At 34.1% G+C, this 16,257-nt stretch overlaps 1 protein-coding gene across 8 annotated transcripts in view; it reads left to right on the forward strand.

Annotated features, from left to right (window-relative positions):
- Positions 1-16,257, forward strand: part of KCNT2 (potassium sodium-activated channel subfamily T member 2) — a 150,269-nt gene that overhangs the window by 81,930 nt on the left and 52,082 nt on the right. For all 8 annotated transcript variants that reach the window (XM_082766176.1, XM_082766175.1, XM_082766177.1 and 5 more), the window contains 3 exons: positions 4,412-4,475; positions 7,818-7,926; positions 15,384-15,492. In XM_082766176.1, the coding sequence (XP_082622302.1) occupies positions 4,412-4,475; positions 7,818-7,926; positions 15,384-15,492 (282 nt within the window). The remainder of the gene's footprint in view (positions 1-4,411; positions 4,476-7,817; positions 7,927-15,383; positions 15,493-16,257) is intronic.

A 16,257-nucleotide genomic window follows, 5' to 3' on the forward strand; every position in this document is an offset into this window, starting at 1 on the left:
TTGTTTTTTACTTTTGTTTTACACATACTGTTTCATAAATAAGCTTGACGGACAACAAAAGCTGCTGTACTAGAAAGAAAGCATGGGTATTTAGAAAGCAGGGATCTTTGATGTAATTTGTTTTTCCTAATATCTGAAAATTTTCAAGGAACATATATTTGTAAGCTTTCATTTCACCAATTTTTTCTTCACTGTCTTTTCTTTCTCAGTTTCTGGAGTTATTGATAGAGAGTGCCTGTTTTAATGTCTTCTGAAAAAGCAGTAGAGAAAATTCCCAAACTTCCAATAATGCTAGAATTTGTTTCTGTTCTTTGTGCTCAGATAATAAAGATAACAGTAGCTCTCCTGACTGATTAAAAGGGGTTGGGGGGGAGTGAAAAATTATTATAACCCTTTGAACAGGCTTGTTTTCTTACTAAGTTCAGCCTGGTAATAAAAGTGACAACTCTACTATACCTCCAGATACTCTTCCTTCAGGACCTTCCACTTAACTCACACTTATATGACTTCTAAAAAAAGCCTTCTGCCAGTTCTTATTGAATGACGTTACTCAAAACACATCAGTCAAACACCATTTCTCAAAAAAGAAAAAAATAAATAAAACAAACAAAAAAACCCACCTACCATTGCTCAATCACTAAAAGGTGGGAAGGAATTCACAGTGGAATTCACGTAGGAGGACTGTCTCTTCAAACTCTCCAAAGAGAAAGGTGATACTTTGCAAATAACTGATTTAACTTACCTGCACTTCTCTTTATAAGAACTTACCTGTCATCACTTAAATTAACCAACTAATACAGATATTTCAAATTAAGCCAGTAACTCAGTACTTGTGTCACTCAGCCTTTTAAAGAATTATTCCCAAGAATTTAAACTGTGAGAAATCTTGTAAGCAGTGGTGGCTTTTCAAATATCTGCTACTAAAAAAAAGCTACTTTCTTATCTGTTTAAAATTTGAAAATACTGCAAAGCTTATTTTCAGGATTGCAAACTTTTTTTTAAGAAGTGGTTCCTTGTTTTTCACTTTGTTGCTGATGTTAAGGAGGAATTCATATGGGGATTTGGCTGGCATTTGTTCTACACATTGAGAAAGGAAAAATTAGACTGTTCCCTAAAGATAATCATGAATTTCACTTATAATAACCTGGAGGTAGTCAACTGTGCTTTTTTCTGCAGAACATGTAATTGAATGTACCTGTCATAGAATAATTTTAAACCTCTCCTGAGGGAAGAAGCATAGTAGGAATTTAATAGAACATTTAATATGAACTATAACCCAGTACCTAAGATGTTTGCTATATTTCTTTTTAATGAGAACGTAATGTACTGAGAAGATAGCAAGGGACATGGTAAACAACTTCTAATACAGTAATGGTTAACAACAACAACAAAATCAAGAAGTGTTTTTTTTTTTTTTTTTGTCAAAATTTATACATACATTATACATGAAATACAGTGCCAAAATATTGGTAATAAAGGTCTCGCCAAAAAAGGAAAGGAATACCAAAAGTTGGCAGACTAAATAATTAGTAAATCGTTAACTAAGGACTGTATTTTTCTTTCTAAGCCTTAGTACACAATCTGACTTTACAAAAAATTGATATTTGTTCTTGCTTCCTATCTTTGAGAGTTTCATTTTGGATTTTTTTGGTGTTCTCTGAACAGTGTTCACATGCCTAGCATTAACAAGAAAAAACAAATTCTATCCTGTGGTATCATACTGCTACTTATATCGTTCATCAGGACAACTAGAACTTTTGTATCTACTTCAGCATTTGAAATAGCACAGTAACTGATTAAACAGCTCTCATGCTGACTATTACTAGAATGTGAACACTACTGTGCTTGATTTCCTTCCCCTAGAGCTTTCTCCCAGTCTCTGTCATGAAAAACATTTTTTTTTCTCTCTTTACACTTATCCACTTCAGTGAACCCTGCACAAATCTTAATCCTCTTCATATCCAGTCATTTTTTTACTTTATATTTTTTTCCTCCCACAAATTTATCTTCAATATATAAAGCGCTTTTAAATTCTGTCATTGTCAAGCAGTGGAAGAATTGTTTTTTGCAGATCCAGATTTTCTGACATACAAATATGGTGTAAAAGACAAAGCTTTTCCAATTGTTAGAACATTGTTAAAACGTTTCTCTCATTAGGGTATTATTGTGTTTAACATAGTTGTTATTAGTGTTTCTGTTGTCAAAATTCATAATATCCACAGAATGTTAATATCAAAGGGGTTGTTACCCTTGCAATATGTAGCTGAAGTGATTCAAGAAACTTCAAAAAACATTGGAGAAAATGGTGGATACAATCATTGAAGTTTAATTTTCTTATAAAATCATCTATGCATGCTGTTGGTCCCTCATCATCTCTCATCAAAACGTGTTCCATCACTCATTTTACTGAATTTTCTTTCTTACAGTTTAAGACCATACCTTCCTATTTATGTTCTCATGCTTCACTGAAACAACTCATACAGCTCCCATGATTTCTTCTAAATCAGTGATTAGAATCAGCCTCCTGTCCTCACTTCTCCACATCAGCTGCACTTGACCTTACTATTTTAGATATATGGATTTGCCTTTGTTGCAATGTTTTTTTTCCATTTGAAATACTTCAATCTTCTGAAGCTTCCCTTGTTTTCCTGTTGTTTACTGCTTATGGGGAACCTACAATGACCTAACCTTATCCTTCTCTTTGTACTTTCTCTGAATGACCTCACACAAACCATGTATTTAATCACCATTTCTGTAGCCATAAATTATGAGGTTGCCCAATCTATCTGGCTTCTCATTATAGATATCTATTCATCAACTTTAGTTTAGTTCCAGGAAAATACATCTTAATTTTTTTTTTTTCTGCCCAAATAACACCAGTATGCTATTGTTGGTCATAAGTTTGGGATCATCTTGAAAAGCACCCTAAGTAGACTGAAACTGCAAGTTTCAAGTGTTTTCTCATAGAAGCTCTCACTTTAATCTCACTGAAACAATGCTTATGTTTTTAATATATATCATCACTTTAATCTCACTGAAACAATGCTTATGTTTTTAATATATATCATCTTAAGTCCCTAAATACTTGTTTCAGAACACTCTGGAAATATTATTTATATAGTCCATTGTGTTACCTTTCACTGCAGTTCTTCCCTGGCTTACGTTTCTTTTCACATCAAAAAGTGACCCCTTATTCTCATTTAGCCTGCCACTCCTGGTCCTTACAGAGATGAAACTCTCTGATAAGCCTATAATACTATTCTCTTTCACACAAACAATAGGTTAGCATACAAATCCCACTGTGATTTCACCTGTGTTCTCCCTTCAGTCTGGGATGAATTACTCAGAAACATCTACAAAGTAATGCTAGTATTCTCCATTGCATCTTCTCTTCAATCTGTTCTCTGCTCTGATATCTAGTGAGATGACTTCCTCTCATGATAATTGTCTTTTTGTTCTGTGTGTACACAGCACCGAATAGAATAGGCTCTCAGTCTAAGCCTATGACCTAAACTATTGCTAGCAACCACCACTTCCATTTTCTAGCAGCAGAGAAATCAAAGATTTGGGAATCTCAGGTCCCATTCCAGAGTTGCTGTAATAAGCAGATAATTTTCTCCAGCTTATGTCTCACTTTCCCCTTTCCAGGACCATATCTGTCATGCTGTTTTTCTTTCCCCATAAAGTCCTGTCTTCGCAAGCAGGTCAGCCAAGTCCCCATTTCTTTGCTTCCCTGCACCAGCAGGTGAAGTAGACTCACTGGAGGATGACAGTAAGATCTGAGGCAAGAGTCAAAAAGCAAGCTTTCATGAGACTTTCAGTCAGAGAGTTTTTCCTCCCCACTTCCACCATCCCTGTTTTTACTACATGACCTGTAACCTGTAGAGAACAATTAAGCATTAAAAGTTTTCAAAGAGGCCACGGACTGAAAACAGTTGGTTTATTGCATACATACACAGAGATGTTATTTATTCCTAACACATTATTCTATCACATCTACCCATATTCTTTGCAAGTGCTATGGAAGACAATTCTATATCATAAGCCCCCTCTCACTTCTTCTTATCAATAATAATGTGTACATAATGTACACTTACACAGTATATGAATCGGTGCTATTTATTCATTTTTTATACTCATGGCAGATAAATACTTATTTTGCAAAGAAAATGTGTTTGAGACCACCTTGTTTTTTGTTAATGTTGGTACAACTTCTACTGGCACTGGGGAAAGAAAGTTTCCTAGAACATAGTCAAGAAGTAGTGATAGTACTGTGATGTAGTACACAAGTTAGACTAAACTTTCTCTGTATTCTGTATCTATAAGCACACAAGACTATAAACTGTGAAACACAAGTCAACAGGTGTTTTTTTTTTGGTATATAACAGGGTTTTCTCCCCCCTTCTTCTAGAATGGATGATGCTGAAGCTTGTTTCATTCTGAGTAGCCGCTGTGAGGTGGACCGGACAGCAGCTGTAAGTTCTGAAGAAATAACCAAGAATGAGTGTGCATGCTGTTTATACTGTTATTGTGCCTTATAACCTCTGAGGAACTGAGGTTTGTTCTGTGAAGAGATTAAACACACAGATTTTGCATAAGGGGGATTAACTTCAAGTCAAAAACCTACTAAAACTTCCATAAATGCTTCTATTTGAATGAGTTAGAACCTTTTCAATTAAAAACATTTGCTGGAAAAAATCAATTCATCAAAATCATTCCTAGCAGATCTATCAGGTTCAAAACTGTTTATAGAAAAGCAACGTATCTTGCAATTTGCTAGAGATCGCACAGCTTTAACTGCTGAAGGTTCCATAACAAAGCCTACTATTAGGGCTCCCTGGAGCTGGAAGCAACAGGGTTTCCAGCTTCTATTTATCAACCTTGGATCCTGTTAGCTCATGTCTCAATGCTCAGTTCTGTCACAGACCTGGGAGCCTTGAAATCCCAGAGCATTACGATTCAAAGAAGTCATTATTCTGTGTCTCCAAAGGAGAATGGAGAAAGTCAAGAATCTCAGCTGTAAGACTCTTTGGGTCAATGTATTTTGAAGTTTTTAACCAAGATTTCACTTCCCACTCCGTTTTGTTGTTCAGATTTCCTTTTCACAGGGAATACAATTATCTATACTTTAAGTAGGAAATTGGACAAGCTTGTTTCTGTTTTTCATTTTGTTATATTTTACTACCCCCTAGAACTTTGAAATGAAATGGAATTTATTTTCTACACTGTTCCAGCTCTAGGCCCTACTGAGGATTTCAGTAATGTAGAACACAAGGCTACAGTTTGTCACTGAGCTGGTGCTATTTCATCTAAGTCCATCTCAGAATCAATCTACAACTGATTTTTTTACCCTGCTGTGCATAAGAAGCCAACAAACTGTAGGAGTGCCTTGGATCCTCTCCTACTTTTGACAGCTGTTGAAATAAAAGATGCATCAGGGAGATCCCTTACCAGAACAGCTGTTGTTACTCATGTGATTTTTCAAAGCCAATGAGGCTTTATCTCTCCAGCTAGTCCTCAGCAGCAGATCTACTCATTTTGCCATAGTTGCCAGTGACAGTTCATTACTTCCTATTTTCTTAGTTAAATTCCACTGCCAAAGTTTATTCTGCTTCTGATCCATGGATTTCAACAGCAACTCAGAAGTACAATAACAGGTGACAAGCAGTTACTTGATAAAAATTGTTTCCTTTCTCACTTAAAGTAGTAGGAATTTCAATAGTCAGAGCAAGAATTTGTCAGCTTTCCAAAGTCTCCTACCAGCAACTCTCTCTATTCTGGCAGGAGAGAGCTTTGCCAAGTTTAATTTTATCAAATGCTATTTCAACATCTCAGACCAAGATGTAAGCTGCTCTTCTGCTATAGAATGCAAGACACACATCTGTTTCACACAGTAGGATGCAACTCTTAAAAGTGAATTCAATGGGCTGTCTACATCAAATTGCTCCACAAAACTAAGGTTCCTGAAACAGTGCATCTGCTATTTTAACCTAATAAAGGATGGGAAAAGTGTCTTTTAAACTATCCTGTAGATAACTCAATAATAGGTTATATAAGTATATGAAAGATGAGTTCTACTGCCAAAAGCTTTGTTCTGGTGCTTTCTGAAAATTTGGAGATTGCTGATTTCAAGGTCGCACCTTTTCTTCCTGTCTTTAATCAAATGGAGTGATATTACTCTACTGCTAACCTAAGTGTGAAGAAAAAAAAACACACAATACTATTCAAAAATGTATTAAATCAGTCTTGGTTTGAGTTCTGATGATGTAAATTCCCACTACATCCTCTTTAAAACTTGCAGCTTTTAACAAATGAACTTAAATATCACCTCTATATTTATCAGCATCAGTATAACAGATAATTTTTGATCACTGTCTGCAAGTTACTGTGTGGAATGCACACAGAAGAGAATGTATTTTTTTTCCCACATTTCCCAAAGATGCATATATTTTATAAAGAGGATAGAAGCATACTTTTGCATTAGCTGTCTCTGTTTATAATATATCCATATATGCTGCCTTTTTACATTGGAGAAATATCAAAATTTTAAAGTCACTGCAATATAGTATAGAAATTACTATAAACGTAAAACAGAAAGCCAACAGTTCTGCAGTAATGTCAAATTGTGATGAAGCTACAGAATCAGTGCAAACTACTCTAAAGACTGTTTTTCTGACACCTTTTCTATTTTCCTGACACCTTTTGCATAAAACAATAGATGACATCTGCAATAATACAAGTTTTCAAATCAGTCCCCAACCCACCCCCAAACCTCTTCTCCTGTAGTGTATCACTATAACCTCCATGTATGCCATTACATAGCCTTTTGTTACTTCTCAACTGCGTTGGTGTTTTATTCCCTTGAGACTAAACAGGGAAAACAAAACAAAACCAAACAAATGCAAACCAAACCCACAGCACCCTAGGGATAAGAAGTCATAAAATACAGAAAAAGTGAAGAAAACGTGACTGCAAACAAGGAAATCTTATAGCATGGTATACCTAAGATCTGAAATTTCCTGAACAGACACAGCACTCCTACATCTTTCATGAAAAGGTTAACATGAAAAACATGAAATGAAGCATTTTACCATCCTCAACAGGTCTTTCTCTTATGATTTCATTCTAGTATTTCTACTAGAAAAACTACTTGCTACCATCTCAAGTGACATTAAAATATTATGGTTTGAAAACATCAATTATGTTCTGTTCCAGGCAGAGATTTTCCCTTGTGTTTATCAGTCTGAAAGCTTTTCTTATTGCTGATGCTGCAACCATAATGAATCATTCTTTACATATTATCTTTCCAAAGCACCAATTTCATGACTAGGCAAAGCATTTCAACCCAAATATTGTTTCCTACACGCAGCTCTCAATTATTCCTTTCTAGTTCTGAAATAAATAAAAACTGATCACTAATACATTGAAACTACCTCTAGTTCACGAAATTCAATATACGAATGCATTAGCACATACTTTTCTTTCATGGAATAACAGTATTCTTCCTGTCATTAACTCACTCTTGACATGTGGTAACAAGTGGGAAAAACTATCAGGCTAGGAAATCTGTTGGAATCCTTTGGCTGGTAGCTGGCTGCAGATAAGCTGTAGATAAGGATATGTTTGGTGTAGATATATACATATTTAGATTTATGTAATAAGCATAATATGTATTATTACTTAGATGTACATAAACATCCACACCAGCCGGTGTTGCATGTTTTAAAGTTAGTTTTCTGCAATGGAAAGTTTTTTATTTTCTAATGGAACAATATTATTTGTATTATATTGTTATCACCTCACACTCTTTATTCTAGGATCATCAGACCATTTTAAGAGCATGGGCAGTTAAAGACTTTGCCCCAAATTGTCCTTTGTATGTACAGATACTGAAACCTGAGAATAAATTCCACATCAAATTTGCAGGTAAGTGTAAGATTTCAGCCATTTGAACCACCTGTTAGTGGTTAGCAGCTTGTTTCATAGATGCACAAGCAAAGTCATTTTACCTAAGCATATTTACATGTTAGAACCACATGAACAGTACAATATTTTCAAGTACCATGGGCTTATATTGTAAAATTTCATTTTTATATTAAACTTACTTATAAGCTTTTTGAAGATTACTGTATTTATTACTCTGCTATGTTATGTAATATACCATGTTGAATTATTTGAGGTCCAGGTAGGTTTTCATCCTGCTACATTACCCATGTCTTGAAACAACTTCTTACTTAAAACATACTGTTACCAAGGCGTGTATGAAAAGATCTGCTTAGAAAAGGCCACATTTAATTCAACAAGCAACTGAAAAAAATCTTTACATTGGAGTGTTTTTTTTTTTTTCTAGGTCATGTGAAAAACATGATTTTCTTTTCTTTCAAATGTTTTGGAAAGAGAAAAATAATTTAATTCTATATTCAGTAAAATTTTTATCTTGGAAACTATGATATAAAATGCAAAATGATGTTAAGAAATCCAAACAAATCCTCTCTCATAAGAATGGATTACAAGCTCTAATCTGGCAAACTTTCTCTGCACTATATATGTGGATATCTGTGTCTCTCAGTATACATAGAAACACACAGATGTTCACACACACACATGTATATATTCATGTGCAAAAACATATCAATACATTTATGATGACAATTCATTTTGCCTACCTCTGGAAAAATACTACTATGAAGTAGAAGGAAAGCTTTCCTTTTCAACTGTAATTTTGAAAATTCAGTTTTCTTGAAGGATATTCTAATCAAGAAAAGATTGATGATTCATGCAAAATTCAAAAAAACTCAATGGAAAAATATTAGTCTCCTTCATCATCCCAGAATGTGGTGAAAAAGTAAATTTCAGCGCAGAACAATTCCGGAGCAACATTTAAAGCTGTAATTTTTCAACAAGGTTGGAAAGAAGGAAAAGAGCATCAATAGCAGTCCCAAAGTTATAAAAGTGTAATCTTAAACTATGAGATGGCACAGCAGAGAATAAGATTCATGCTGTGACAAGAATGATGGTGCTTTTTCATCTCTCCCTTAAAACCACACAGCACAAACTCTTCTCCCTAGCCATGGCCACTTTTCTTTATTGGTGACTGTTAATTTGTTGTTCCTAATTGTATTTTTAAGAGAGTTTCATTATTCTTAATGTCTTGTCTCTGTAGGAGCTTATACGTAACTAGATTTGCAAAACAGAGAGCTTTTTAGTATCTGTTTAAATCTCAGGTTAAGAATTTGGCCCATATATTAAAACAAACAAAACCTACAAAACCTTCTTTTGTAAGATTTCCTTCCATTGAACTTAATCAATCTGAATGTTCTGTATTTCTTGAAGCTCTTGAGGAAACCTTATATACTCTATGCTTCATTAGCCCCCTCTAATATTAATAATAAAAGCACTGTATTATAGAACTATATGTATATATACAGCACCTTACATCTCAAAATAATTTTGAACTGATCAGAGGGATCACTGCATCCATTTCCACACACACTCATTTCAAATCATATTGTTTCTTTCATACAATTTCACTGTGCAAGCAGAGAATTATAAGCCTTCCTGCAAGATTAATTTAATCTTACTGATTACACAGGAAATTTTTAATGCAGTTTTAAATTTGGCTAGGTTACCAGCAACACCAGATGCTAATCTACCACAGATAGCTGGCCACTGATATTAGAATCATCAGAGTAGCATTTGCTTGCATACCTTTTCCCAAGAGGACTCTTTTGGTTACTAATCTTGTCCAACTTGCTTCATTCTACGATACATACCCACTGGAAGCTGCAGGCTATAGCAATGTCCAGAGTCCTTACAAATAAAATTTGTCATAACCATTGGCAACATTTTTCTAAGTGTTTTTCCTGTTATGTTTCAAGACTGTTTTATTACTGCCTTAATGCAAGAGACTTCCTTTAGATTTGATACTCCTCTAAAAAATGACTCCTTTCTTCTGAATGTTTCCCAAACCAATATTGTGCATTTTTATGAACCTGAAGTACTCAGTAATACGATTTCTTCTTCTACTACTACTTTGTGTGTGTGTGGTTTTTACGTGCAAGTTTACAGAACACAGCTCTCAAAAACAAAGTTTCTGAATTTAGGAAAAAGAAAAAAATCAGGAAAGTTCTCCTAACAAAAAGTTTCATTTTAAACTAAATTGAAAATGTCTAAAACACTCAACATTTTATATTAACCAGTCATCTGAGATTGTATTAGACAATCCTGAAATGTAGACCCTAATTGCATTGTCCCAAAGAAAATCTCCAGGATGCTACTCTGTCTTGGATTTAGAAACAGTACATAGGACAAGTAATTATTATGATTTATTTCCATCCAGTAGATAACATTTTGATGTTTTTCTTCTCTTTAATAAGAGTACAAGAACCCATTCTTATCATCACAGCAAGGGAATGGAGACACTTAGCACTGGGTAATATGGCCTGTCAGAAAGACATGTTTTCCTGTCTTTTCACTTGATGCCAGAGAGACACCCTTGCATCCTGTGTTTTCTCTGCTATTTTTTGCCATGGAGTTTTAAATAACTTCCCTTATTTAAAATGGTAGCTTACACTTAATACAGTGGAAATATTTCTCTGTATTTGGGTACTATGTTTCAGTGGAATCTGAAAAGCATGTGGCATAAGGGTTTATCTTAGTAAATTTCTTGGTGTGTTCAAGGTGTGAACACACTACAATGTGGTGACCTGAAAGTTATCAGATGGGCAAGGAAAGACTATATCATCATTCCTAACTATTTTTTGTCTTAGCTGAAATGCTTTACTTCTTAGCTATTTCCAATATCCAAATACTTTCACATGTCCCATTTTTCTTTCAGTAATATTGCATTTTCCTTCACCTGCAATTGCATATGGTTTTCTTAATCTCCCAGTTTTTCCTGCAAACTCACAGGGTTACAAAAAACTACGTACCCTTAATGCATGCATCTGCTGTTGCATTTCAGCACAAACATGAAATAAAGTGAAAATTATCCACAGCAGAGCAGTACATTTATGTAATTCAGAGACTGGAGTACATTATATATTTTTTGAGTTGTACTAATAACTTCATATATTTTCTAGAAAATAAATTAATCATCTTTACGTTGAATATTCAGAAATTATATATAATCACAGTTCCAGGAACAGGGGACATATTTTGTCATTCTGTATTTATTCAAAATGCACTAACAAATTAGCTCATATTGGTGAAGTCTGACATTAAACCTTCAGTGGTTTATTATGAAAGAACACAGTCCAGATTCACTGAAATGGATATCGAATACATCTGATGATTAATCTATCCAACCACAGATAAAAATAGTGTAGAGATAATGGATGGACATTTTTATCTATCTGGTCTGGTAGTGATCATGTTAATTTATCAGATTGACAACAGCATCATTTCTGAGAATAGTTATGTCAGGTCTAGGACATTCTTACTACCTGGATAATGCTGCAGACATAAATCATTATTTTGGGTATGTTTTATCTTCAATAACATTACAGAAGTCATAACTCACTTCATGGCATTATTACATCTATTTGTGATAGACAGCAAATTTTCTGTCAAAATATATTTTCACAAAAACTACAATTTCCCAAATATTTTTAATGGCATATTTCTATAGTATAAATACAATCAAAATACTTCTGTTTGGTAATCTGATTTGACATCTTTAATATCCAAGATAACTTCCAGTTTCTTCCTCTACTTTACTGCACAAAGAATGAGTAATTTGTTGATACCAGTAGCCAAAGTTACAGATTTGACCAATGTCCCAGACTCGAGAACTGTTACCCAACTTTTTCCTTACTCACTTTAAAAGAGGAAGCATTAAATACAGTTCTGCATAACCCTCACCACAGCTCCACAATAAGAGTCCTGAATGTAAATATAAAGCACAATGACAATGTAGGCAAGTTATGATCTGTCAAATAATTAGAGAAATGAACAAGTTATTTTTGACCTTGTTTGTGTATTATATGAGACCTTAACTCCGACCAGAGAAGAGAAACCCATAGTACCTCTTCCTGATGTTTCAAATGACTACAGAAAAGAAGGAAGAGTGTTTATGTAGTACAAAATATTCATTTGAATAATGTAAAAATGCAACTTATGAAGGGGAAGAGAGATATCAGATAATTCATGAAATAAGCACCACTGAAATAAGACGACAGCACAAATTAGGATAGGAAGAAGTAGTGGGCAATTTTTTCCAGTTGTATTTCTTGTCCTGTAAGTCAACACCCATAGTTAGGATAGAAGAATAATTTAGCGCAAACCTCATTGTTATATGAGTAGATTTCCAGAAATGAACTGAAAATGGTAATAAGCATCCCATAAAGTCAGACACATTTTAACAATAAAGATAGACACATTTCTAGAATAAGACAAGGTTGGTTGCAATTATTTTATATTGCTTATAAACCAGGAGCAAAACATGACCCTAATATAGAGAAGAATCAACATGCAATTCTATTCCTTAGCACTTTGGATCCTTATCATTTTGGATCTACAGAATTTTACACTATTGGATTTCTTAAAACCTAGTTTCCAAGTGTGTTATGCGAGTCTGACGAAAAGGCAGATGAAGCATGAAAATGAAATTCAGAAGTAAATCTGATTCCTGCTTTGGGATTTACTAAGCCTAATGTTACTGTTTATAAATTAATATTTTACATAAATTTCATTTTTTTCTTAAATTGCTGAACAGGAATCAAGAAGGGCTGCACTATTGTATAGGCTGGAAATGGTGGTTTTTTAATTTAATTTTTATTTTTTTTACTAATGAATTCGAATAATGTTTCTAATAATGGTAATAAAAGTGCTGAAGAACCTTTTGTATGACGTTGTTGAAGTATCTTTGAGAATATCTATAGCTTCAAAACACTTCTGAAGTAGGGTATTATTTTCATACCCATTTTACAGATGCATTAAGAGTAATGAAGGACATGAGTGACTCACAGTCAAAGTCTATAAGAGAAGTGGAATTAGTCCTATAAGTTCCATTGTCATGAATCCTAATCTAAAAGCACTTGAGAACACCACATGCATTCCTTACACATCGGTGATTAGCATGACTACTGTAGGACAGCAATCTGTTTGCTGAGAGCTATATTTTCTGTTAGCCTAACATTTTGCATAAAATCCATCCAGACAGTCCCTATATACATTAGAGAGTATAGGACATATGTAGGATTTAAGTGAGATATACTTTTCATTTGCATTGTGCCATCCATGACTGACTCTTTCATTTATATATAGTTAGGTCAACATACACAGTTTTGTTCAATACAAGATTTGAAATAACAGCTGATGAAGTAATTTCTCTGTATATTTTTCTTGTGTCTATTTTCAGAAGTATTAGGTGTATTACAACAACATTATAAGGAAAGACCAAGGGGCATGTATTTGGTAAAGCTCTATACAAATTCAAAAATATAAAGATTTCTTATTCAATATTAGGAAGTCAATATTAGTTTTCATAAATCTTTGCTATCTGAGTAATGGTAACGGAATAGTGATATTTTATCTAAGTAGTAGACCATGCCTTACGCTCTCAAAATCTCTAGTTTAAAATTCAAATAGATGTATTAGTGTCACATGGTCAACTAAAAGAATACATTTCTGTCTGAAATATTTTGTGCAGCAAATACTTCATTGCTATAATTGAAATATATTTAGGGGAAGAAAAATCTCAGTTTGTTCTACTTTGACAGTGTCTTCATATAACTAGATTCATTCTTTCCCTATGGCATTCAAATAGGTCTTGATCTTCTGAAAATACAAGAATGAATTCCTCCTTTCAATAGCCAATGATTCTGTTAGTGAAAAGTGTCTAGAAATTAAAAATAATAATAATAGTGAAGGCATACAAAGTGCCCTTGTTGTTTTCAGCAAGAGGCATGCTCATAGCTACACTATAAATTCTGGCTGGAGAATAGCTTATTTATAGCAGTAAGGTGGTTCTAATCATTTTGATGATATGTTAGTGCAGTTAGAAGTAGAGTTATATAGTCAGCTCAGATCCAGATAGGATTATTCAAATTTACTTACTTTTAGTCATCACTTTTTATATGGCTTATATTCATCATATACGACCATCATCTGTACCAAGTGCAGATCATGCTCATCAGAAGCAAATACTGCTCCCATTGAAAGTGTGAATCTCCCATTTAGTGTGAATCAAACACTAAATTCAGAAGAAAATAAAATTACTTAGCATGCAATAAATGTCTTTGAGACCTTTAAGATTCTACAATGAATGTAAGTTTAATTAAATTGTAAGGTTTGTGCTTATCCCTTTTTATATCTGTTTTTCCACTGTCAGGTTTGCGTGAATGCCATTAAAGAGTAGTATCTATTTCCTTTTCATGTTATCACCAGCACTGGTGAACTGATGAACTGTGATCTGAATTGTAAGCAGTAGTCATCCAACCTTAATAATAATTATTCCAATACTGAAAGAATGTGCAGAAGATTTGGCAGTTTTAAATATAAGCCAATGTAGGGAACTAAATTTAATGCCTCTCTTGCTTTCTCTTATCAATTCCTCTCCTAAATTCCATTAAAACAAAGAAAAAAATAGACATGTCTACAGTACTGTTCCATCACAGCAAGTATTACTGTGCAGTACTACTGTGCAGACATACTTTCTTGTAAGAACTCTCAGAAACTAAGCACAATTTTGTAATTGCAAAACCCAGGCAAGGACTGGATTAAAAAAAAAAAAAAAAAAAAAAAAAGTAAGGTTGTATGAAACGGTAAAAGAAAACAGAACCACCTTTGCCTAGATGATAAAAAGGCAGCAGCTATCAGCTGCTTCTAGGAGGTCGTACTAGTCAAAACTACAACATACATGCAAGTGCAGTGCAAACATCCCAGAGCTGCTGTCAAATAACTGGTCTGTAAGCCAGCACAGCCTATCTAATTGATCGGGCAGTCTTGCACTGCAGTATCCTACGTATATTATTTTCTGAACACAAAAGTGCATCTCTGTACCATACTTGATGTCTCTATACGAGTTCATAGAGAACTGCAGCAGGTACAAAATTTATAAACTAGATTATGTTACAAGGCCTACTCATACTACCAATGTAGCAAGATAATGGAAAAGCAGATTCACAGAGCTATTGCATTCTCTCCATGCATAGCTGTGGTGAAAGTAGAAATTGGATGCAAAATTAACTTCAGTCATACAATCTGAGAGACAGCATAGATGGGGCAAATCATCTTAACATCTTGAACCCCTCCAGGTTCAAGTGGATGCAGAAGATCTGAAGGCAAATTCTTGTCTTGTCTTCAGCATTTTCCTATACAAGGACAGGAATTGATAATTGTGTTCAATGGAAAGTATTTTTTATCTTTTTTCCCCCCCACAGATCATGTTGTGTGTGAAGAAGAATTCAAATATGCTATGCTAGCTCTGAACTGTATATGTCCGGCTACCTCTACATTAATCACACTGCTGGTTCATACATCTAGGGGACAGTAAGTATATACTACCATTATATTACCACAGCAGTCTTCAGACCATGTTTATATTTTCTACACTTTAAAAGCATTAAGATAATTTACTCAAGGTATTATAATATCAAAGAGATTTCCCCTTCCCCCACTCCAACTACTTAACAACTTCTTGCATCTATTGTGCACTAGTTCCACAAAGGAAAATGTTCATTGAGTTCAAACAAAATTTCTTTTGATAATATATAAAATACCATATTCTATTAATTGTGTGTACATTAAATAGCAAGCAAACATACACTTGAAGAGGTAGGTGGATTTCAACATTACTACCACACTGCTGGAAGGGGTACAGAATTACAGTATCTCTACAGACTGCAAAATCACAGTAGAAATTCTTTATATTTATTAAAATAATTTTACCATATCTATTACATTTCTGTTACACTACAGTCTTGGAATAATAAGATGTTCCTATTAAAATGTTATGGCGAGAGAGAAACATTTAAAAGTAAATCTCCAAATAGATCTGTAGAAGTGGAGTACATGCATACAGACTGTACATTTGAGAGCAGTAAAATGCATATTTTTTTTTTCCAAGTAATCACAAGCCCAGTAATATCTTGATATTCACTAGCAGAATTATTTAACCTTCTGTATGGCATTTGCAGTATTCCCCTATGCCAAAGATGGGGAACACTGAAATTATTGCTACTACCAGCAACAACAAATGTCAAGATTTTAATGGCACTGTCTGTACTAGAATCTGTTAATAGGCTAACAGCAAAA

Source organism: Aythya marila, assembly GCF_965140915.1.
Source record: "Aythya marila genome assembly, chromosome: 8".
In the NCBI taxonomy this organism is placed as follows: Eukaryota; Metazoa; Chordata; class Aves; order Anseriformes; family Anatidae; genus Aythya; species Aythya marila.